At 41.1% G+C, this 24,341-nt stretch overlaps 2 protein-coding genes across 7 annotated transcripts in view; one reads left to right on the top strand and one right to left on the bottom strand.

Annotated features, from left to right (window-relative positions):
• Nucleotides 1-6,198: 6,198 nt before the first annotated feature.
• Nucleotides 6,199-14,746, top strand: PPIC (peptidylprolyl isomerase C). Its single transcript, XM_063319705.1, has 5 exons — nt 6,199-6,408; nt 10,301-10,414; nt 10,904-10,997; nt 12,611-12,795; nt 14,178-14,746. Exons 1-5 carry the CDS (start codon nt 6,205-6,207, stop codon nt 14,304-14,306), a joined length of 726 nt encoding a protein of 241 aa, XP_063175775.1. The 5' UTR covers nt 6,199-6,204; the 3' UTR covers nt 14,307-14,746.
• Nucleotides 14,747-16,314: 1,568 nt separating this feature from the next.
• Nucleotides 16,315-24,341, bottom strand: part of SNX24 (sorting nexin 24) — a 90,641-nt gene continuing 82,614 nt past the window's right edge. For all 6 annotated transcript variants that reach the window (XM_063319706.1, XM_063319711.1, XM_063319707.1 and 3 more), the window contains 4 exons: nt 24,188-24,282; nt 23,029-23,061; nt 22,044-22,108; nt 16,315-17,341 (listed from right to left, as the gene is read on the bottom strand). In XM_063319706.1, the coding sequence (XP_063175776.1) occupies nt 17,271-17,341; nt 22,044-22,108; nt 23,029-23,061; nt 24,188-24,282 (264 nt within the window). In that variant the 3' untranslated portion in view covers nt 16,315-17,270. The remainder of the gene's footprint in view (nt 17,342-22,043; nt 22,109-23,028; nt 23,062-24,187; nt 24,283-24,341) is intronic.

Raw genomic sequence — 24,341 nt, 5'->3', positions numbered from 1 at the left:
ACTTTTAGCATGGTAATAACAATGCTGAACTTCAGGGACACTGAAACTACACGTCTGTTTTCTCTGTATGTTCTAAGCCATATTTCCTGTACTAATAAGCTAACGTACTTCTGTCAGCACAGCAGGCTCCAGAGTGAGTTGGAGAAATATCATTTATTCTCTCCTTTCATGCATCTTGAAACAAACCACCAACATATTTTTGTCCATTTAAAACCATCCTCAAAGCAGCCTTCTCCCTCATTCTAGATACCCTGGTCTTTTTTAAAATTATCACTTTTCATATAAAAGCTCTCTAAACATCTGACCGCTTTCTTTATGCCTGGTAAAGGAAAAACTCTTGTACTTGTTCATTGGCACTTTATTCTTCAACAGCTGTAAGCCCCGCTTTTCCTCTTGACTACTACAATCTTCTCTGGTATTTGGAAGGTGGGGACCAATCCCATTTGCATGCCTTCTCAATCCTTAGTATGTCAGTCGTCTTCTGCGTGTTACTTATATTCTGCTACTGTTTACCTCCTAAACAATTCATGATCTTTCTCTGTTTCACTCTTCCTATTTCCTTCTTCCCCTACTTCCCCCTTGCTCACCCCCCCCCAACAACTATATTAATAATAATTAAAAATCTCACATGAAAAGAGCAGAGCTAGATCAATTCTTCACCATAGTCATGTCATGGGATGTTGCTTCGCAACTTTTTCAACTTCCCATCAGCGTTTTTAAGGAAGGAGTTCTCTTCTCTTTTCTTTTAAGAGCCCAGAGCCACAGGTTGTATATCCTGATTGGTACCTTTGGGCATTACCAGGCTATAAGTACCGATTACTGGAAATTAAAGCTACGGACAAAGGCACACTTTTCAAACACCCAAGTATTTAGCTTTAGGTGTGAACAGTTCCATGGAAGAGAGACCACAGCTACAGTTAAGGGATGTACAAAAGTGTTTGGAGAACTAGAATGTTTATTGTAAGGAATAATCAGAGAAAGAAAAACGCACAGAATTTTAAGGTGCTACAAAGAAGTTTTAGGTTTTCAGCCTTGAAAACAAAGAAATCTGACTATGTACTTCCTTACAGCTAGGCTCTACTATTAGTTTTTTTTTCTTTTCCCCTAAGGAATCTTATGCAACTGCTGATGGTATGAAAAACAGAATTCAAATGAATGACTATGTGCTAAATGCTCACTGCAGTGAGATGTGCAATTAGAGATAGCTCTGATATCCTGTAAACAAATGTGCTCAAAGCAAAAATGGTTCTGGCTCCAGCTGCACTACTTTGAAAACACGTTGCTAGTATCACCTAAATAAATGTTTTGACCATTAGAGTGGAAAGGGTGACACTTCAAATTGTGTTTGGATACAAAATTTAAAAAGCTTAAGAACTATTCACCAAAAGGAAGACACTTATCCGGAGCATAGGGCACATTTATTTTGCATAAGTGCACCAGATGACAGGAGAAGTCTAAGCCATTTTACAAGTGATTTAATAGAAGAGACAGCACATATGATACACTCCATCTTTCTGAAGTCACACAAAGGAAAAGATAAAAAGACACAAACAAAACTCCCCATAAACGTCTTTCTTCATTATTCATGAAGGCCATATATAGTGACTTAGAATTTGTGGACCTTAAGTTGTTTTTTTAAACTGTTGTCTCTTAGAATTATATGCAGTCACAATGGCCCTGATATTTTATAACTTTTAACCATTTTATAATACAGACAATGTATAAGATGAAGTGGTGTCACTTCTTAGGCTTTATGGGATTAAAGTTTGGCTTTAAACATGAGACTTTACTCTGCCAGTGATACATTAAAAATCCAAGACAAGTAGTATGATGGCATTATGAAGCAATACGGACAAAGATCAAGCATGGGAAAGATGACACACTTTCAGTGATTCACGTTTGGAATCAAAAACTCATTTCAAAGTGAGGAACTGAAAATAAAAGCTCAGTTACAGCTGCCTTACAGAACACAGAGCTTACTCCAAGTTTTATCCTGGCAGCTGTCAAGCAGTTAACACTGATGAAAGTGTCTACAGAACCATAAAGCATTATTATTACCTATATCATGCCCAGAATTCTTTTTACCTGTATAACATGATATACTAGAGCAGTTTGGATATGAAATATTTCTCTATTACTACAATAAATCATAGCTCACTAAAATGCCGTAGTGCTGAAAAGAAGTGCTAGAATTACTGCCAATGCTAGTACTACTAGAAATCAAAATCTGTCAGATGCTATACGTTTAATATATCTCTCTTCTCTACCCATTTTAAATTGTAAAAAGCCCATCAGAAGCAATGAAACACTTCATTATAGATACTATTACTTAAACTGAAGACTGTCAAACAGTAGCAAATTATTCTTTTAACGGCTTGATTACTTCAGAAGACAGCAAGCACCAAAATAATGCAGGTCTGATAGCTCTAAAATGCAGAATGTCCTGTGCACCATATTACAAACACAAGATAGTTTAAACACATTATTTTAATGGGCTATGTAATTTTTGTCACAATAGCCTCACGTCACTTGATCAATTTTTTTTTTTTAAAGCAAGAAATTATCCGTAACTTCTACTCACATTTAAGGGTAAAGGTAACACTTCAACTAAAAACTACACAGCCAGACGACTGATGCCTGCTCTAATATTTGACCCATGTGGAAAGATTGAAGGAATTGGGGTTGTTTAGTCTACAGAAGAGAAAACTGAGGGGAGAAATGATAACAGTCTTCAAATCAGCTGCACCGAAGGGGAACAAATTGTTCGTGGCTAGGAAGGATAGAACATGAAAGAATGGTCTTCTGTCGTAGACCCTCTCCCGATTTTGCACTTTATTTTAGTATAGAGCAACTGTCCCTGCGCAAAGCCACAGTGAGTTCAGTGTAGCTCTCAGACAACTGTACTCAGTTGGTCCGTGTAAAGTTTGCGGAGACCTCCAAAACCTTCAAGATAGTTATGAATAATTAAAACAGGAAAATAAAGAGGTCATAACAGATTTTTACATATTGGTCCCTAGTTTTATTGTAAGGATCTCATTCTTTTCACAGTTAGTACAAAGCCTACTGTTTGTCTAGATTTTGTGGACTTTCAGTTTGATAGTTGTGACATCAAATTCCTACAGAAAGAACATGTACTTTCAGTGTCAGGAAGAGATTTTCCATGTAAAAATGAGTTTTCATTGAACATATTAAGTTTCTGCTTCGAGATTTCATCCTTAAACATTGTTTTATCTTCTTCCAAAAAAATGATTTATCAGTATCATTAATGTGCATAAACTTCCCAAGATAATGTAAACCAGGTCGTGTCTCATCTTGCTGTTTTTAAGTCTGTTTAGCTCTATTAACCGCTCTTTTCATTCTTCCTGCTGCATACTACCATCTTATACATGGATGAAACATATTTACATTTCAATGAAGAGGGAAGCCATCCTTGCAAACACCAACATTTTTTATTGAGAGACTGAAAGGGAACTCTGGGGAGTACTGTGGATAGTTCTGTTCAGCACACCTGCACTGAATAGGCCCTTCCATATTAAGGAGTACTGAATTAAGGAGCTGCCCAGCCAGACCATCTTTTCTTGTCTTTCCAGCTCATTGCTTGTTCCTCTGCACCTCATGATTTGAATGCAAACCTAAAAATATTACCTTCAAAGTGCTGAAGAATTTTAACATGCCCTCATATATGATCCATGCAGAACTTTTTTCCATTTTCATCATATTCCTCTGAACATTCAACAGTCTGTAACATTTCTGGTTTAATGTAAGCGTAACGACTACAACTTCAGAGCACAGAAATACTGAATAGGTAGCTGTAATAAAACAGATTGTAGTGATAAAGACAGATGGAAATGTTAAGTTTTCACCTTCTGGATTCTAACTATTGAGATCTATGTGATTAGGTACATATGGGCCGCAAAAGGTTTCTGTGAGTATTTACTTAAAATCCCTAACTATTTTCTAACATATTTATACAATAATACTGTCCTTTTAAAGTTTATACCCAACTACTGCAACGAATGAGTATATCTGTGGATTTTGTTATATTTATGCAATAAATCTTAACTCCAGAGCTATTAAAAAACTATTATGCGGTGATGCAATGCAAGGAAGGCAGATGAATCTTAAATTCTCAGTACCTTATCAAGTCGTCAGAGAAAATAAACACATACTCAGTTTACTCTGAGTAAACTCTCATACTCCCATACTCTCTGAAAGTGCACTGACATATCAAAGAGTTTAGCATAAGAGACAGTGAAGTTTTGGGCCTGCTTTTCTATTTAATGAAGAATATGAGTGTGAAATATAGCAACCACTGACCACGGGATCAAAGAAGTACTTTAACCACCTATATACACATGAACTAGTTTTGTTTCAGGACTAAGACAAACCGATCTAATTAGCTACAGGGAAACTGGGTAAATGTCTTGAACCATGCTCTGAAGCCCCACAGCCTTCTATGCTGACAGTGAAACCCCACGGTCAGGGCTTTGGTAAAGCCCTCAGTTTTACAAAATGCCTGCACATAGGTCAGGTGCTAAAGTTAAGCCGTAGATTAGTCCAGGTGGTTCTTTGACCGAGGAGCTACAACCGCAGATATTTCACACCTCTTGAGGAATGGGGATCTATTTGTGTCAGTCATCAACTAAGCAAGATGATAATTTAGTGTTTCTGCTCATGTGCTATGTAACGTAGAATCAGGAACCACCACTCTGTGCTGTGCCTGGGAAACAAATTTTTACTACAGTCATCTGATGAGAAATCTCATTGCGCTCAGATGCACTAGTGTAGGCAGCATGTGCGGCAGAATGGAAAACAGCAGAAAAGTGACATCCCCTGTAAAAACCAGTCTATGACCCATCTATAGTCAAAGATGAGCATTAGTGGATGTCTGTGGTATGTTTTATTTTGGATCACTTTTGAAGTAGATCTTTCAAACACCCTCACTTACTGTGCTCTGGTGCTCAGTGCAGAGGTCTCGCCATGCACCAACCTGATCCCTGTCAGGTGAAACTAAACCAGTAGATGTGTTGCGGGCGCATGCCCAACACCCTTCAACTGATAGTGGGCATTTGGTCAACTGCACAGACCACCTGAAATGCACACTATAGACATCAACTTTTCAGCTATTGTGTCTACTTATTCGCTAACTGAGACAGTGGCTCAAGCAGGAGGCTCAGCAGCAATGATGGTGTAGCTGTAGCGGCGCAGAGCTTGTCCTCCCTCAGGCACCCCACCCGAGCTCTGGGCTGGCATTGCGACCTGCACCAAACTCCACCGAGGCGCTGCGTGCTGTATACCCCAAACACAGTTGCTGCTCAGTTTAATCCCAAGCGTGTTTACGTAGGCCACTGTCTGCCTCCCGCTTGCAGCGTATCTGTGTCCACTATTTTTTATTTCAGATGCTGGCACTTGGAAGGCCACAAACGTAACTGCGTGTTACAATTTGCAAATTTTCTGGGGACCGTAGCAGCAACACCATTTGGGACAGGTCCTGAGTGCAAATGATTTTTGAGCAGAGAAAGTAACAGGCCAGTGCCAAAGGTAAAGAAATTTGCTAGACAGGGAGGAGGGCACGCAACAGCTTCGGAAGGAAGTTTGATGAATTCGCTGGGTGCAGCTCCGTTACTGCCCACAGCTGGGGTGCTGCCGAGCAGTGCACCTCTAGCGCTAACACAAAGGAAACCAGAAGTATCGCAAGGGCCTTACATCCCAAAGATGAAAGATCAGCGATCCACTTTCAAAATCCCCCGAGCATCTACTGTTCTGGCTACTTCACCCACTCGTGGGATCTTCGAGGAACGCCCCCCCCCCACGCAGACGGACCGTCTGAAGTCGCAGCAGGACTACTTGGCTACTTCGCCCCTTGCAGGTACCTCCAGCTCCTGTTTGCCCGGGCGGAGCCTCCGAGGAGGCCACACAGCTTCCCGCGCGTCCCACAAGGACCGCGCACCACGACCATCACACACCCACACACCCCCCCAAACCCAGCTAGGGGCCCGGGGCTCACCCTGGCAACTCCCCGTACCCAAGAAATAGAAAAGTCCCTCGGGCGAAAGCGGCGGGGTCTAAAGGCACCGCACCTCCCCCGTCTCCCACCTCAGCCCCCGCAGGGACTCCAGCGCCCGCGCTCCGCAGGCCCTTCGCGCCTCGCCCCTCCCATCCACCCCCCGAGGCTAAGCAGCGCCAGCGCCGGCCGCGACTCGGATGGTTGACCGCCCCGCCGCTCCCCCCGCCACATGGCGCGGGAGGAGCCGCCCGCCCAGCGGCGGGCGCAGGCGCCGCAGTGCTCGCCTCAGCGCCATGGCCGGCGGGGGGCCGGCGGCGTTCCTCGGCGCTGTCGCTTGCCTTTGCTTCCTGGCCCCGGCGGCTGAGGGCTTCAAGAAGAGAGGACCCAGCGTGACAGCCAAGGTGACTCTCGCCCGCGGCTCTGCCGACCGGGAAGCCTCCCCCCGGCCGCTGGCCTGAGGCGAGTCGGGGTCGGTGGGACGTGAGGGGGCCGCGGCGGCTCCTCAGCGGGCACCCGAAGGGGGGGGATTTTCCTGCCGGCTTGGGGCCCGGGGTCGGCGGTCACCGAGGCGCCGGGGGCTGCCGTTCACCCTGCTTTTATAGTGTGAAACCGGCCCCTCGCCGGCTCCCCCCTTCCCGGGCCGGATTCCGGTCAGGAGGGAGGCCCCAGCGCGGGTGGCGTTTGAGGAGGGCTTGGACAAATGCTTCAACTTTCCCGCTTTATAAGTGTTTTGGGGTTGTTATTTTTCTTCTTTTTCTTAAACCTCTTTAGGCATAGCCCCTTTCCGTAGGCGCTGGCGCACCTCAGACTCTTCAGTGAGCCCAGCCTGCATCTGGTGACTTTAAAATCCGTAATTACATCCTCGCTCTCCGCTGTCGCCATCGGCGGTCTGTCTGGGGCTGTGTGGAGGTGTCTGCGCTGGCTGTAACCACTTAGCTGTGCTGGGCTTAGTTTTTGTGTGTGTGTCTGTCTGTCCCCATCTTTGGTGAAACTGTGTGTGTCCCGAGCTGTCACTGTATTTTCCCTTTCTTCCCCACTCGGTCCTGCTCGTGACAGGCCTGGGTGCCTGGTGTGGGTTAAAAGCTGGGCTGAAGCCCGTGGTGCCTCAGAGCCGGCTGCCAGCAGAGCTGCCGGCGTCGCCCAGCGTGGCCCAGTGTGGCCCGTCTCCTTGCTGGGCAGGATGGTGCCCGCGGCGATGGCAGATGGCAGGGCCCAAGAGATGGGCTCACCAGCCAGGCCACCTCCACGGGCATGGACCTGGTAATCGCAACACGCCACCAGTGCTTTCCAGAAAGTTTTTGCTGGTTCAGGAAGTGGGACGTCTGCCCCAGCTTTGGGTGAAGTAGGGATTAGGTGTTTCCACCTCTTCACCTGCACTCAGGAGTGAGCGTCGTGCTCGTGGTGAGATAGACATCCACTCGTGGAAGTGTGACAGGGCAGGGGCAGATCTGCTTCCTCAGCTTCATAAGCTGTGCCTTTATATCTGGACTCCATTGCCACCATTGTCTATAGTTGTCTGCAGTCTTATTGCCATCATGAGTTTGGTTATTTTTTTGGTGTCGCAGTAAATCTCATACGTTTCAGCCTCCAAGTTGTCTTCTGGCAATATATTCCAGTTTAATTATGCATAAAGTACTTTGCTTCTTTGGACCTTCTGCCTGGGATTTCATTTTATGCTCTTTTCTGATTCTTACGTTGTGGGACACAGAGTATTGCAGCCGCCCATTTTCTTTGTCCAAGCCACTCGTAACTTTACAGAGCTCATCAAATCACACCAGTTTTCTCTCTCCCAGCTTGCATAGTTTTATTTAATCTTTCTTCATGTGAAAGGTATTCCAGGTCCTTGAGCATCTGTGCTTCCCTTTTCTCTACCTTTTTAAAGTTGATTTTATCGTTCTGCAATAGAGAAGCCAGGATTACATGCAGCACTCATACTCTGAGTGCGCAGTGCAGGTGTATACTGTGCCCATCTCTTGTTCTTACCCATTTTTAATTATTTCTAACATTCATTTCCCTTCTCTGACCTTCACAAGCCCAGGGCCAAACTTTTCATCAGGCTGCTCAGGGTGACCCCAGATGTCTTTTCTGAGTTGTAGCTGATTTGGGACCCGTGGTTGCAGCTGTGTAGTCCTCTTCCACATGCAGTATTTTGCACTTATCAGGAGTTCATTTGTCATTATATTACCCAGTCTTTAGGAATCCTGAAATCTTTCTTTCACAGTCGGTTTCCCTCCCCCCCCTCCGATAATTGAATAGGCTTGGATGTTTTTTTCTTTTTGATATACACCATCTTCCGTAAATTATATATGAATATGTTATGAGAGCCAGCCACTCTTACTGGTGGACTCTTTTTCGTTTCAGTCTTGAAATACTTACACAAATTGCAAATAAGATTAAATATATATATATATATAAATGTTAATAAGACTGAAAATTTATGATATTTATTTTCTTTAAGAGTCTGGTGAAGAATCAGGCCAGATCTTTTTTGAGATTTGAGACTGCTGTGTTGACCAGCTCACTAGAGTCTCCATGCTTACTGAGTTTGCAGAGAACTTGAGGAAATATGCTTAAGAGGACATGGCTTCTTTATGCAAAAATTGCATCTAGGGCTACCAAATATTTCCATATTTGATTTCCTGTCCAGAAATACGCACAGACACCTTATGTAGTGCATAATTAGGAAGTGCAGAGCTTTCCAAAAATCACCAAGGGCGTAGCACAGGTATGTGGAGTGCTAACAGGAAGCTGGGAACTTACTGTTTGTTCGCAAATGTAGAATAAGCTGAAGCGAAGCTTTTTAGAAGTACTGGTCTTGCAGCTCAGGTAAGCAGCTCTGCCGTGAATGAAGCCGCCTGCTTGGGTTAGATTTACCATGTATGAGGGACTTGTCTCCATTGTGCTCTGTGAAAATGTTTGATGTTACTGCTGTCTGGAGTCATTGTTTGGTAGCCTCGGTTGTGTTACTCTCATATGCTTGTGTTATTTCAGGCAGTCCTTCTACTAGGACAACACTTCCAGGCAAAATAAGGTGCATTTAGAAAATGTAGGCAGGCAATAACCCTTACCTGGATAGCCCTGCCGGCAAAATTCAGAGAAGTGTGTCTAAAAAAAGGTTAAGAAGTTAGTGAAAGTGTGCTGTTAATACTTTGGGAGCCACACATTTAAGAAGTATGTTGTTTAGTGCCAAGTGCCAAGGAAATGAATGAGGTGTATCAAAAGGAATTTTATTTTCTTTATGGCGCTTTTATAGCGTTAGCCAAAAGTTCAACAGTCGAAACCACATGGAAGATCAAGAAACAGTAGAAATGTTTAGTAGGAGAGCGTGAAAGAGGCATTCACATTGGAGAGACTGTGGTCATTTATTATCATCATTGGACTAATTTCTTAGCATTGCAGACAAGTAATACTTGGTCGAGTGCCACAAGGAACAGCAAATACCACATCATAGGCATACGCATTGCTGTTTCCTAGAAGTTGTAATAGTCTCTATGTAACTTTTTCAGAACTTCAAAATGCCTCATTTCCTGACAGCTGTTCCTATTTTCAGTTAATTGTTGGAACATTTTTGCACGTTCAAATATGCATTCGTATATTCTGAACTATATTAAAATGCTTTATAACTCATTTGCCTTTTTGAAGTTGTTTTTTAGCAATGTTAATGTTGAAACTTTTAGGCAATCATCGGAATAATGTAGCCTGGTTATTTCTTTATCAGGTTTGAATTCATATTTAGGAAAGTGACTCCTTGCCTGAGCCATCGGATTTTCTTCCCGCTGTTTGTCAATTTAATGAAATTTATTTAGGCTTTTGCCTATACTTAATCACACACATGCTAATGCCTGGAGGAGTAAAGATTGTGAGTGGATAGCAAACTATCAATTGTGGGGAGTGTCAGTACTATAGTTTATTGTTATTGTTCACCATGCTGGAATAGTATCATTGCTTTTCCTTACTTTCAGATTTGATCTTTTCTGTACAGCTTTAAAGACATGCATGTATGGGAAAAATCTTCTTGAATGCTACTTTCAAATTTGTGATACAGCAGTCTCATTGAGCCCTTCAAAGCAAAAAGAATCAAAATGTATAGTCACCAGTTCTCAAAGAGTTTTCTGCATAATCTGAATTTGGTAGCTGTGAAAGCATTTTTCTTGAACAGCATCCTTAGGAATTGGAGGATCCTATTAATGTAGACCAGCCACAAGTATTTCTTACCACGTTAGCTTTCAGAAGCTTGGCCTTTTGTTGTGCTCATGTTTGTATCACTTTTGTTCTCTTCACAAAAATGTTCAGGTGTTCTTTGATGTGAAGATTGGAGACAAAGATGTTGGCAGAATTGTAATTGGATTGTTTGGAAAAGTTGTGCCAAAGACTGTGGAGAACTTCATTGCGCTGGCAACTGGAGAAGTATGTTTGCAGTTTTCTTCCAATGTGTACTGAAGTTTGGATTGGGAAGTAAATATTTGTTTAATGCTGTTTCCATTCTGAACTGTTGATCTTAACTCAGTGGAGCCTGTGCAAGAGTGCCATCCCCAAGGCTGTGCACTGGTGTGTGTCTTCTCAGGTCCTTGGGGCTTGTTTCATGAGATGTAATTATGAGGTGTTGGGTATCGCCACCTCAATCTGTCCCTGCCATGCAGTTCTGGCGTGTAGAGGTTCTGTGGTCAGATACCAGTCAAATAAGACAGTGGCTTTGGTCACCTGAATAATACCTGCTTTGTGGCAGTGCAGCCTAGCTGCATTCACCTGCGTCTCAGTTTAATTTGTTTCTTGCCAGTATTTGTCTCCAGTGGTGGTATATTCTGTGAAATCTGGCCATTCACCACATGTGCATTTCCGTATGACTGTATGGAACCGGATGTTGTGTTCATTTAAAGAATTATTTCATTTTCTTAGAGAGGATATGGATACAAAGGAAGTAAATTTCATCGTGTGATCAAAGACTTCATGATTCAAGGAGGAGACTTTACAGCTGGAGATGGATCAGGAGGTAACATGCTTAGTATCTTCCAGGTTCCCTTTCCTTTCTTTGAATGTCTGCTGAAAAGATGGGCAAAACAGCTTATTCTCTCATTCTTTCAGCTCACATAAGTCCAAAAAAAAACAACCAACATTTGTTTTAGAGCATCTAGTACTTTTCCAGGCATCTTGGAACATAAGCTGCAATTATTTGATTACCTGATTATAATAAGTACGTGTAGAGCTTCCTTTGTCCTCAATTTTTGCAGATAGCTCTTTTCTGTCAGTGACTTGTCCCTCTTCAAGAAGCATGGCTTTGCGTGGTGGGCTGGACCCACGTGATCAGCGGAGCTGCTCCTACAACATCCTGTCTCCAAAAGATGGACGTCTCTGCCCTTCCCCTGCTCTGGCTTTGCAACAGCGTTCCTTCCCTGAGGCACTGACTGATTGCATGTACACGTGAACCAGTTCAAGTCATCCAGCAGAAAACTAATCTGTGATGAAACAGTGAAAGCACGTAGAGGGAAGGCAGGTAGGGAAGGAGTAGGCTGTGTCCTTTCTGCCCTCAGGTCAGCCAGTTCTGTGGAACCTCCTGAAATGTGCGATGGGAGGGAATTTCAAAAAGGGGTAGAGAAATTAGAAAATGAAGGTCATGCCCCTCTCTTTTCTCTTACTGAAATTAAAACAATGAATTTACTGGTGGTGTGAGTTCTGGCTGTGTGTATCACTTCTCCCTGCCAAGCCTCCACGAGACTACTTCAGTCCACTAAGAACAGCAATCCCAGTGCATCATCTCTTGTGTTGCATGCATTCTAGCTTCTGATTTCTTCTCTTCCTTTACACACCCATTCTTTATGTGCTACAATTTGAACTTTCTGCATAAAATGTTAGTGATTTACCCGCTGGGACAGAATGGGAAACACACATTCCTTTTCCTTGCAGCAAACAATGGGAAAGGCTAAAATACCAAAGACAGGGTTTTAGCATTAAAGGTGAGCAGTGTCCCCGTTGTGCTAGGCACTGTACAAATAAGAAATGAGACAGACAGCCTTCTCTTTTCAAAGTGATGGGGGTTTAAATGTGACTGAAAATGTTTTCTCTTCTGAACTATCTTAGAAACATCAAAATCCTTATGTAATGATAGTACAAATCCACACTGAGTCTTTTAGGCTAACTTCCATTTTTGGTCTTCATACGTTTCTTAACATGTCTAAAACAATTTCTTATTAGGAGGAAAAGTTGTAAAAGCAAAGGCTAAAATTGTCACAAAACATGGCAAACTTATTTTTAGTGGCCATAATTATGTAATTTAAATTTGTTGAACAGGGTGAAGTATTCTGTTGTTCAGTGATGTATATAAACAGGACCTGTCAGCTTGCCTGTTAAATTCAAAGGATAAAGCATCATCAGCTCTAAATATTCTCTCCTTACATGCGGTGTTTAGCATACCTTTTTCTTTACACACAAAATGCTTTTAGTTATGGAATCACTGATGATGGAACGGTGATGTTGCTGTACATATTCAAACAATGAATCTTCAAGTCCTGAATTTATATTTTGTTTTGCCCACTTTTGAACAAAAAGTCAGGTTTTTTGGTTGTTTTTTTTTTTTTTTTAAGTGTGCTTTCGTATTTTATGTCATAGGAAGAAGCATCTATGGAGAAAGGTTTCCAGATGAGAACTTCAAGCTCAAACACTATGGAATTGGATGGGTTAGCATGGCTAATTCCGGCCCAGACACCAATGGATCCCAGTTCTTCATCAGTGTGACAAAGCCTTCCTGGTTAGATGGAAAACATGTAGTATTTGGCAAAGTCCTTGATGGAATGGTAAGCCAAAAGTCGTGACAAGGTTAATCCAAGAAAATCTGGACAAATTCTGCCGTGTTATATCTGTGTTAGTGTAATTTACACCATTGTGGCTCAAAACAATTGAGTGTTTATCTAATATGTACATGGTAGAAAACATGAAGAGCCTGGAGCTGGAGGATTTAGAACTGAAATAGCAAATGGTGACTGCAGAAATGGAAACTTAAATCGTGCCTTTGGTTTTCACGGCTCTTGTTTCAGACCACTAACCGCTGAAATCAACACTGACACCTTTGCAGATTACAAATGGAATAAGTTCAGGTCCCCCTTTCACTAATGCTGTTAGCCATGAAATAATTGTATTTCTACAAGCTAAAATCTAATTTTGGAGGCTGTGCCAGTTATAGATAATGCTTTCACTGTTAGGGTTTTTAGAAGCGTGTGAATGTAAAATACACAAAGACACATTTTCAGATCTGTTTAAAAAGAAAAAAAATAGTTAATTCCCTCAAATTGTACACAAAGGCCAAATACAATTTAAGTTTTAAACTGGCACTTAAAGTCATTATAATTTTAGTCGTCTGGCTTTCCTTTTTAAAATTATTCCATTTAATCTCTATTTTGAAATGAATGGGGAAAACATGAGCTGCTGCACTGACCAGTTCTTTGAGGAGTTCGAAAACCTCATCAGAGCACTTGCCCCCCACTCCCACGTTCATATTGAATTCAATTCTCAGGAGCTGCAGTAGTAGCTGGAAATTTTTGAGGAGAGATTTAGACTAAATTCTAGTTTAGTTAGATTAATGGACAGATATCCAAAGCGAGGTTGTCAGTATTCCTAACTGAATTTTGCCCTTTAAAAATTCTGCTTAAATTAGTTGCCTGGCCTGAGGCCAGTATGTGTACCTGTTTGACTGGAGAGCATGGTACCGCGCTTGAAATCTGTGTATGTGTTATACTAAAGATAAGAGCAGTCATCAGGTTTCTTGAAGCACAGTTATGCTGTATCATTAGAAAAATAATTACTGCTCATCCTTTATGATCTCTGGATTCACTTTCTGCTCATAGGCTACAGATAGACCTTGTATGTGCTAGACTGATCAGCTGAAAGGGTGTTTTCAGTTGCCCCTTCTTTATATTTTTGTTGGCTGAAAGTTTTTGTAGAAGGACAAACAGCCTTCCATGTGCTTCTGCCAACTGTGTGTGGGTTGCAGAGTGGCACAACTGTTAATGTAGGGGGGGGGGGGGAAGCATGTGGGAACTCAACAGGGTAAAGGCCCTTGTTCAGAAGTTGCTTAATAAATAATAATGCTAGGGGCACTTAGTTGTTTACCTGGTACCAGACGTGAGCCACTGGAGTTTCCTTGGCTAAACTGAACTTTTTTTTTTTTCTGTTTTAACAGTCTGTGGTGCACTTGATAGAACTACAGCAGACAGATGAACACGACCAGCCCCTTCAAGACTGTGTGATTGTGAACAGTGGCAAAATAACTGTAAAAGAACCATTTGTGGTTGAAGTAGGTGACTGGTAAGACCAACAGTCAGAATGGAAAGTAAAACCTAGTCACTTTGCTTTAAGGCCTCTTTTTGACTGATCTTAACTATCCATTGAGTTTTCTCTTCAAAACATACAAGGCTATATTTAGACAATACCTACAATTTGCTAAATACATAAAAGATACAACCATTTCTATAACAACTTGGTGGAGCTGTCACTCCTTGAAATTCAAGACATATCCCACTAAATCCTAGATCTTGCAGAAAAAGTCTTTCATGAAAAATTTTAGAAGTACTTCTATTTTTTCAAGGTTTGAAATACAGTCATTTTATTATCTTTGGAAGTTTTTGCAGTATTTGTTTCTTCCTTTCAACTGAAAATATTATTTTCTGTAACAGTATCAGCATTTTTAAAAATGAAAAAAAAGTAAAATAGAGAATTGTTTTGAATAAATAAACTTTGATTTCAAATGAATACTTAATGAAGAGCTTTTTCTATTCCCCCCACCAAAGGCCTTTTCTTCTTACCTCTGCTGATTCTGCCAAATATGCAGGGGGTGCTCCTTTCCAGGAAATGAGGTTGTAAGGTTAGAGCAGGGAGGCTAAATTTCTCTGATCTTAATGTGCAAGATAAAGTCCCCGCTGTCTTTCAAAAAACCACAGTATTCAGATACAATGCTGTAACCAAGAAAGAGCAGCTCTGTCTCTCATTAAGTAAGATCATCAGTTAGTAACTGATTAAAGTAGAGGGGTCCTTGTTTTACAGCACAGTGGATTTTATAACAGCTAGCTAATGTTATTTATGATAAAGCTCCGTGCTTTTTCTTGCAGTTTTGCTGTATGTCAGAGATGCGACTGTACATTCGTTATTTTTGTAATGCTTCTTAAATAACTTTTAATCCATCTTAACTGGTAGCTTTTGAACAAGGTCAGCATAATGTACCTCTTAGAGGCAGCTGCGTTTGTTAGGCTCCTTAGTGAGTTACGTAGTACCCCACAGGATAGAGATGGGGACTTTTTCTCCTGAGTTTCCAGTGTTTTTGAACTCAAGATAGAAGAGCCAATGCCAAGATCTGATGAAGGATTCATCCACCTGCACTGCAGGCAGCACACAGCTTATCTTTGTAGGTGTCCTGAGGGTGTCCTGCCCACGTGAGGTGCCCAGACGTTGAGTGGTGCAGGGGAGGAGTGGGTACTACAGCACAGAGCTTGTAGGAACCGACTGGCACCCCTGTGCAAGGAAACAGGAGAACGCTGTGGGCAGGGATTTGCCTCAGGTGTAGTTACAGGGCGGGCTTCTGCTGGTTCACCACCCACAGTCCTGGGGCTTCTCCAGAAGGTAAATACTGACACTTTTTGTCAAAGACTCATGAAAGGATTATCGCCCTCTTTAAAACAGAGCTAGAGAAGAACTTGTCAAGAGCCTCTAAATTTGCCCAGTACTAGGCAATCAGACTTCTGTTCTACCCCTGTTCATGTTTCTTTCTGTTAACCGTTTGAAGTAAAATTCACTGGGAAGCAGCGTTAGACAGTAACAGCAAGAATGCCTTAGACTCCCTCGCCCAAGTAGCTTTCCGCTAGTAGCCGAAAATTTTCCTGGAGGTTGGTACCACAGACAGCACAGAGTGCTGCTGCCTGAACAGATGCTGCAGCCACAGGCCTACCTTTTCTGCCAGTCACAGCTTTTCACCGTCCCCAAGCAGCTTTAAAACAGGTTTTGTAGTCATCAGGAGGAAACGCCTGTGTCTCCAGGATCAGGCTTCTGGTCATGTCTGTCTTTGCTATCATGGCTTTTGTGCAACCGGCCCTTCCTCTGATGACTCCAGTGACTCACTGGCTGTTCAGTTACGCTGAATTTCTCCACCCCGCGAGGGAAAAGCCTAGCATGTGCAGATAGCATGGTGCTGAGGGTCTTAAATGAGCAGACACCCAGGTATTTTCTCATGCTTCATGTGGAGATATCTGCGAGACCCATCTCTGATGGCACAAGCTCAGAGAAATGTCTTGTTTGAATACAAATGCACAACAAAGACACTGAAGTGGTACATTCAAGTTCTAGTAATTTATTTTGTAATGTCCAGTAACACATACAAATTTCCAGTTAAACCTGAACAAATACATACTAGCGCGTATATATATCAGTTTTAGTTTTATCATTTTACTACTTAATCATATTCTTGCTTTAGATTACCACAGAGTTGTATGCTCTGTGAGTAATAAAATGTTAAGATATGGAATACAGTCTGCAAGTTGAGGTGAAGAGTAAACACGCAAACAGATTAGGTGTCATAACTGAATGGAGACGCATCAATGCCATGTAAAATCCCCTGGTAGATAAAATCATTTCAACTGACATCTAGAAAATTTCCTGAGAGCACTATGTATTTCAGAATATGGAAGCATGTTTTACAATAGAAACTCTCCATGCACCTGTACTGGTTCTTTTCCAACCTGATATTAAGAAGCAGATTCAAAATAATTTAAGAAAAATGAATAAAATTCTTTTAAGTCCCTTTCAATTTCTTCTTGCTTTAATTTTTTTTTTTTTTTTGGCAATTTCTCACATACTCTCTTCAGTGCCAGCACTTTTGATCCATCCACTGCCAGCAATGGGTAATGTGCTTGGAAAAATCCTGGTGCAACAAGGTTTAGTGTAATTTATGATAGTAATCATAGAAATAATTAGTAAAGCTTTCAGTTCTATTCAAAGGTTAGTGTAATTCAGTGTATGACTTTCAGCTTTTAGTGTTAAATAGTTAGAGCATGTCAATATATAGAAGGTATAAATAACTTCAATACTGTTTCCATATCTTTTTTTTTAAAAGCAGCAATTGTAGTGACATTGATTTTATTTAAAAAGATAAAATGCTTGAACTTAAAGTGAGGTTGTGCCTCTTGCTTCTGAGCATGATTTTTCACATCACAGAGTTTTATTCCTGTTAATTCCACTAAACATGACTCGGAGACTTGATTCGGCTTCTTCTAGGCACGCGTCACTTCTACCTGGGCAGTAAATGAGGATAAAATATTCCATGTAGAATGCCTTCTATAACCACATTTGGAAAGTCATCTGAAAAAAAAAAAAAGAGGAAAAAAAAAAGGAAAAAAACTTGCCTTCTTATCTACGTCAGTACAATATAAATGTTTTTGTGAAACTTAACTAGGTAAGGCCCCGTGTAATTTGGGTTACTGCATCACTCAACTGCTTATCCGTGTTGGGGATGTGCTATTAGTAATGCTGTTTCAGCACTAAAGCCACTTTAGTGTAGCACTGGGCATTGCATGAATGCGCTGCCAGATTTGTAGCTTATTGATTTAAAGGGATGTTCTAATACTTAATGCTGCTAGGCTCCAGCTCTTTATCTGAATCTTTTCTCACAAGGAAGATGGATTACACTGGCAATTCAATTTCTAACAAAATCTCAATATACTTGAAGGAATTCCAAGATTGCTACTGGGAATACTTCAAAGCTGTTTTTCCATTGTGGTTTACAGCAGTGTTTAGGCTGAGAGGACTTGAGGATGCCTATACAATCAGAGATGATTATTTGAGGCGGGAAGATTTCAAGCTGTCTAAACGTAAAACGTCATGTGTTACAAAAAGTCATCCCATAATATCTGAAGGAAAAAAACAAAAACCAAACCACTATGTTCTTACCACAGACCTAGAGCAATCTGGCACTTAATTTTCATGTTAAATTTAGCACAAAAGAATTACCTGATAAAACACAGTAACAGATCCACACAGAGGAATGGCAGGATGTACCTTACTGAAGTGAAAACATTTTTCAAATGCACCGACTCCTGTGTTTTTAATGAAGAGTTTACTTAAATCACTGGGCATTAAGAGTAAGAATTTCTGATCACATCGTATGATCTTAAAATTGCTAGTACCCCAGGAGACGGGTTTGCCTAGAACAGGCTATTTCTAATACAGAACTTTCCACGCTGACCAACCTTTCCTTCACCTGTCAGCCTACAGGATATTCAAAAAGGGGAAATGCAACTTCTATAGAAATCATTACGTACTTGATAAATTAGATCCCCTAATGTAGGTGGGAATTAGGTTTTGCCCCTAATTCTTTTGCTACAATCATTTTGGAGGTAAAAATATTGAGCAAAAAGTAGATTTGGACTTGGTACGAAAAAAATCCTTATTAGTTTAAAGGTGTTATCTCATAAGGTGATTCCAGTGTATTAAAGATGTGACAAACAGAGGTATTCTAGGATGTTTTAATGAACTGCAACCGCCACCACAAACAACAGATGCATAACTCTCCCCAACTTCTCATAGTAAATCACCATTATAAATTACTTGTTAATATTTTGAATCCAGTAATGATTCCTCAAGTCCTGCAGGCTCAGCTATCCCAAATCACCCTGGTAGAATAACCCTATGCTGTTGTCATTAACGTTATTAAAAATAAACTTGTAAGGGCAATCTGATGCGTTCCTTCTAAATTAAATGCTGCAGTTCCAGCAGCATTTACCAGAACCAGTTTTTACTGGTTCTTCTATAACATACAGAATATATAGGAAAATACGTATTGATTAAAAAAATGACACAACTGTACAGCATCAGATCTACTGTGAGGCTTTGTTCCTTAAAAAAATCAAGCATATTAAGTTAAAGATATAAATATAGATATATAAATAAAGACTGAAGCACAGTCCTGCAGATCTGTGATACTTAGATGGTTAAAAGAATCATCAGAACATTTTCAAACAAGTGGCAGTAAATCTGAGATTCCATTTTTTAGCTGTTGAGGTATCGTTTTCAATTTGCAGCATTTTAGATTTTTCCTTCCTTTTTCTTCAAAATAGTACATAATTTCTTATTTCCCGCACCCTCACAAAGAAGTGGCCACCTTACGCAAAAAGCAATGTCCTCACGCGCTCAGACTGTGTTAGATACATCACAAAAAAGTGGGTCTAACAATCCATGAGGTCGGTAACTTGGAATCTTATTTTTGGAAAGTTGTCTTGCAACTCAACAATGCTTGAAGTCCAGTCATTACCATAATGGCAAGACTGTATTTTACAAAGACAATGCAATGAGGGGGAAAAAAAAAATTGTTCTTTGAGTGTCACATTCCAGAAACAACTATTTATTTAATTAAAACCCCACAAATACACAATTTCCTGTTTTATGGGGAGATGTTAACACAGGCATTCCTATATCCAGGAACAACTAACTTCACTTCTGATCCAAGCAACCGTCACTGTTCACCTACATCGAAGAGTACATACAGTGAACAGTTATTTGGTAATGGACACTTACTTTTGGTCATAGTTTGAACAACCTTGGCTGCTTTTTACAAAGGAATCGGACTCTATCAAAGTAAGAACTGATCTGAGAGAGAAAGTTTTAGGAAGTTCATCTGTATTTTCTCTGTGCTGCAAATTAAAAATGAAAAAGAATTAAAGGCAGTGGTAGATGTGTAAAACTTTGTTTCTTTCTAACTAGACTTGTGTCAATGAGTAGAGCCTCTAGACTTACGACTTGGTTTTCTTACTCCTTTTTTAAACTACAACTCACATTCTAGTTTGTGTTTTAATTCATTAAGCTAACTACCAAATTAATCTGATATTTTAGGGTCTTCAAATACAAAGAATGTTCACCTGCCATGTGAAATTCTAAATATTGTGTGTTAAGCCCAAAAAAATGCCTTGGCAAAAGCCTGAAAAGTCCTTTGTTTCAGATGTCATTAATGAGGCCTACTTAATATTTAAACGTGTCATGCATTAGAAGAGGCTTTTATCTTAATCCAAGTAAAGCGCTACTTAAAAGAGTAGTTGCAAAATTGATTATAAAGCTCCTGATGATTTCAAGAAAAGGAAGTTTAGCTTTACTTGGAGTACGCGTTAGGGAAGGATGATAAATATCATCACAGAACTGCAAAATCTCGAATAGAAGTCTCACAGCAAAACCTTGCATGTGGGCTGGAAACATTAAGTACTGTCTTCATTTTTCAGGATAACTGTATATGAAATCCATTTTCTCTCTCAGGAATGGTATGGAATTAAACACTCTTGAGGAATCCAAGTTTGCAATTAAGAGGAGCGTTAAACAGTAAGATTAAGACATGCGATGTGGCTTGCTCTAAATAGTAGTATAAGCAGCATCTGGACCAACTTTTAGACAGAGGCAAGTCTGTGGGCGCCTCTGCATTACTGTTGGGTCAGGAGTGACCTTGTGAAGTGACCATCTGCCCTTAATGTGCTTCGGTTCATCAATTTTGTGATTTGCCCTCCAGCCTCAGATGGGCATTCCGTTCATGTGACCAGACTAGTGCAAAGTTGAAGTAAAAACTAAACGACCCTGTAAGGTGTTTTCCAATGCGGACCTCGGTCACACAGGACCTCTGCACTCTGTTTCAACTACAACTTTTAACTTCATTAGGACTCCATAGGGTCAGTACTGTTGGTCTGCACCACTAGCCAGAGTGGCCACTGCCTGCAAGAGACACTATTTAACTCTCCAAATACATGATCTCAGTCCCTATGGTTTTGAAAAACAGGTTGAAAAAACAAGAGAATCACAGAATGGCTGCAGCTGGAAGAGATGCCTGGCTATCATCTGGTCCAAGCCCCTGCTCAAGCACAGACACCTAGAGCCAGTTGCGCAGGACCGTGTCCAGGTGGCGTCTGAGAATCTCCAAGGATGGGGACTCCACCACCATACTGGGAAACCTGTACCAGTGTTCAGTCACCCTAACAGTGACAGAATGTTTCCTGATGTTCTTGTCCTGCCACTGGGCACCACTCAAAAGAGCCTGGCTTTGTCTTCCTTACACCCACCCTTCAGGTATTTATATACATCTTGAGAAAAGCTCAAGGAAGTACTCTTCGTTGGCTAAGAAACTACAAGCAAACAAGTGTTCTTTCCTAAATTTACTCTTAAAAATTTCATGATTTTCAAGGCAGCTCAAGAACCTGACGCTTGATTTCAAACAAAATGCTACATTAAAAAAAAAAAGAATCCCAATTTGCAGCTCTGGGAGAAAAATTCGCCCTTGGAAGTGTACTACATTTTTAATCCAAAATGTAGTAGACATAACAATTCAAACAAGTAAAATGACAAAACCAGGAGGAACAGACTACTAAAAATGGTATTTTTTTCCTGCACACATTTAATTTAAAAGAGAGGATAAGTTCTCTGAATTAATAGTGCAGAGAACTTTTTGTAAAAAAAAAAAAAAAAAGAAAAAGGGTTTATAGCAAGCTCTTTCAAACACTCTTTTGAACTGTGTATTAAGAGATGAAGGCTAACATAAATGTCCTGTGAAACACATCAATTATACCTAAGGTATACATTCTTCTTTTCTTTTCCCCTAAAGAGCTCTAGAGGTTACAAACGATAAGAAATAGTAATAATCCAAATGGAAATACAAACATGCTCACAGTAGATCGAGTGGTGTTTAGGGAAAAAGCACTTAAAAAGGACTGGGCCACTAAGTTCAAATCCTTCAGGCAAAACAGCCCAAAGGGTCAACAACGAGAAAAGAAAAGCAATGTTCTTCGTCTTTTGATTTGAATTCTCAGTAGGTTTGTCTGAAAGAACAACTGGGGGAGAAAATTCCACCCTTTTATAAATCACCCACCCCACTTAGTGTTTTAATGGTTTCTTACATGAGAACTATCGTTTTATTGGCAGGTTATTAGATTTTGGACCAGTGTCATTTGACTAGGCCGGTATTAATAATAATGTGTTTTATGCGGTGCAGGGTCAGATCAGTAAAGCGCTGTTAACAGATGACAGGTTTGATTACCGTTGGCTTTAGGCAAGACATATGGATCCCTTAGGAACAGCAGCACGGGCTGGTGGGACAGTTTGCTGGAAAGGTCAAGAACAGGGATGTCAGTATCAAGGGACAGCAAACAGAATATTCTACAAACTAGCTTTGATAAAGTGAGGTGGTGGAGCCGCGCAGGAGCCATGCCGGTGCGTTTCTGCACACCAGGGCTGCCCTAAAAGGGCAGGCTCCATCCCCTGGGAGCAAAGCTCTCTGCTTCTCAGCCGCGCAGTGAGAACATCAACATGCAGTTGGAGGTGAAGGGGCTGCATCCAGGAGGGGCGGCTCGCAGCTGGCTTTGAGACCTCCTGATCCCGCTCTGCTCCCTGGTCCTCGGTGTAATTCAGGCTACAAGGTCACCTACAACCAGGCTCTACGGTCTACAGGCTCGTCAGGCCACCAGACAGACTCAGAATTTCACCATGTTCTTCTTCCAGCCCCCAAAGCGGTTGCTGTACATCTCACCAACGGAGAGGAAGTCCTCGGAAGTCCCCCACAGGCCTGTGTCCCACCCTGGTCACGGTACAGACATCCTCCCCCAGCCAGCACCAGCCCTCTCCGCTCTGCTCTGTACATATACGTGCCAAGTAGTGCAACCAGATATATACAAAGCTCTATCAAATGCATAGGGGAGAAGCCAAACCTCTGTAATTTCTTCTGCTAATTCTTGCTACGCAAAACACACTTAAATGGGTAAAAAACATTCCCAGAACTACTTCAGAGCTAGCAGTATTCTATTAGGGTTTTGTAAGGAATTTTTCAATACAAGCATAAGGATGCTCAATTCATACTACAAATGGATGGATCTAGCACAGCTGATGAAACTAGCCATAATATTTAACAAACACATTCATTTTAATCTAATTATTTTGCCAACTGCAAGGAACAAATACAATAAACTCCAGTAATTTCAAGTAGTTTATTAATCTGGTGTCCTAGAAAGAGTAGGAATCAAGCTCACCTCGATTCTTCGGATTCTGTTTCATCAAAAGAGCTGCAAGTAAAGCGAGAGGAAACTTCAGTTACAACAAAACTAACTATACAGTAAAAAAACACCCAAATCCTTCAGAGAGCAACATTTTTCTGATCAGTAGCTGCACAATGCAGTGTGATGGAATGAATGTGGGAGATCGTATCATTTTACAACCACCACTACTTGGAAATGACAGCATCCATTTTACTCTTAACAGATTCACAAGTGTATCTATCTATCTATGAAGTGATGGCGTACAGTCCCATTGAGGGTGCTGGCTGATGTTATTAGCTACAAGTGCAAAATCCAAGTCTGTTAGCTTCTGAATGATTCTGGAGACTGCCCTGGGCCATAGACACCTCTGAGTGTAAGGGGGCATCAACATTATTTCCGCTTTTTTCAACTTGCCTTCTCTCCAGTGCAGATCCACACAGCCTCCCCCAAAGTGGAAAAGGGACACATAGCTTCCTGGGGAGCAAGTTCTGGCTAGACTTTCCAACTACATCAGCTGGCACAGCAAAATAAATTATTCTCTCTACAAACATTACAGCTGCAGATGGTAGCAGAGCTTCCAGTCACACTGTTCGGTATTTCTGTAGTCATTACACTCATCATAATCATACTAGGATTCCGTTCTCCCACCCTGATCAAGAGCCCTTCCCAGAGAAAGGGCAATGGGGCTACTGGGGTAGATGTCATCAGAAAGGTGAAAGTCCCCCTTTTCAAATACGCAGAGGGAGATCTTGAGATGATCACAGAATGAAATTCTATTTTGTCCAGATACCAGGACCATAAAACACACGCAAAGGCTTTGTTCTATGCAACTTCAGTGAGTGTTTATGAATATTCTACAAAATTAATTTCAGTAGATACTTCCAAGATCTATGAGAAAATCATATTTTTCTCATCTAAACTCTTTTGCTTTCCAAGAATATTACATTCAACCTCACTTCTGTCTTTGAACAGGCTGGATTTATTTTACCACCTTTTGGGGATATATAAACATACTTAACATGAACCTAATGCCCATTTATTTTACAGTGTTAGAGTTGGCAGCAAGACCATTTTAAGTCAATGGAACTGGATCAGCAGTGAGTGGATATGGGCCTTTTGGCCTCCATGTATTTTTCAGTAAATGAGAGCTTACCCACAGCTTTCTGCTTTTGGCAAGGTAGGTACATGGCGAACGTTCAGGAAATCAAGAAATATTTTAGGGAGCTCTTCATTTTCTAAAATGACTGTCTGTAAAAAAAAAACAAAAACAAAAAAAACCCCAAGTTTTTTTAATATTTTAGATATCA

This window comes from Chroicocephalus ridibundus, chromosome Z, assembly GCF_963924245.1.
Source record: "Chroicocephalus ridibundus chromosome Z, bChrRid1.1, whole genome shotgun sequence".
Lineage (NCBI taxonomy): Eukaryota > Metazoa > Chordata > Aves > Charadriiformes > Laridae > Chroicocephalus > Chroicocephalus ridibundus.
This window is presented reverse-complemented; position numbering and strand designations above follow the sequence as displayed.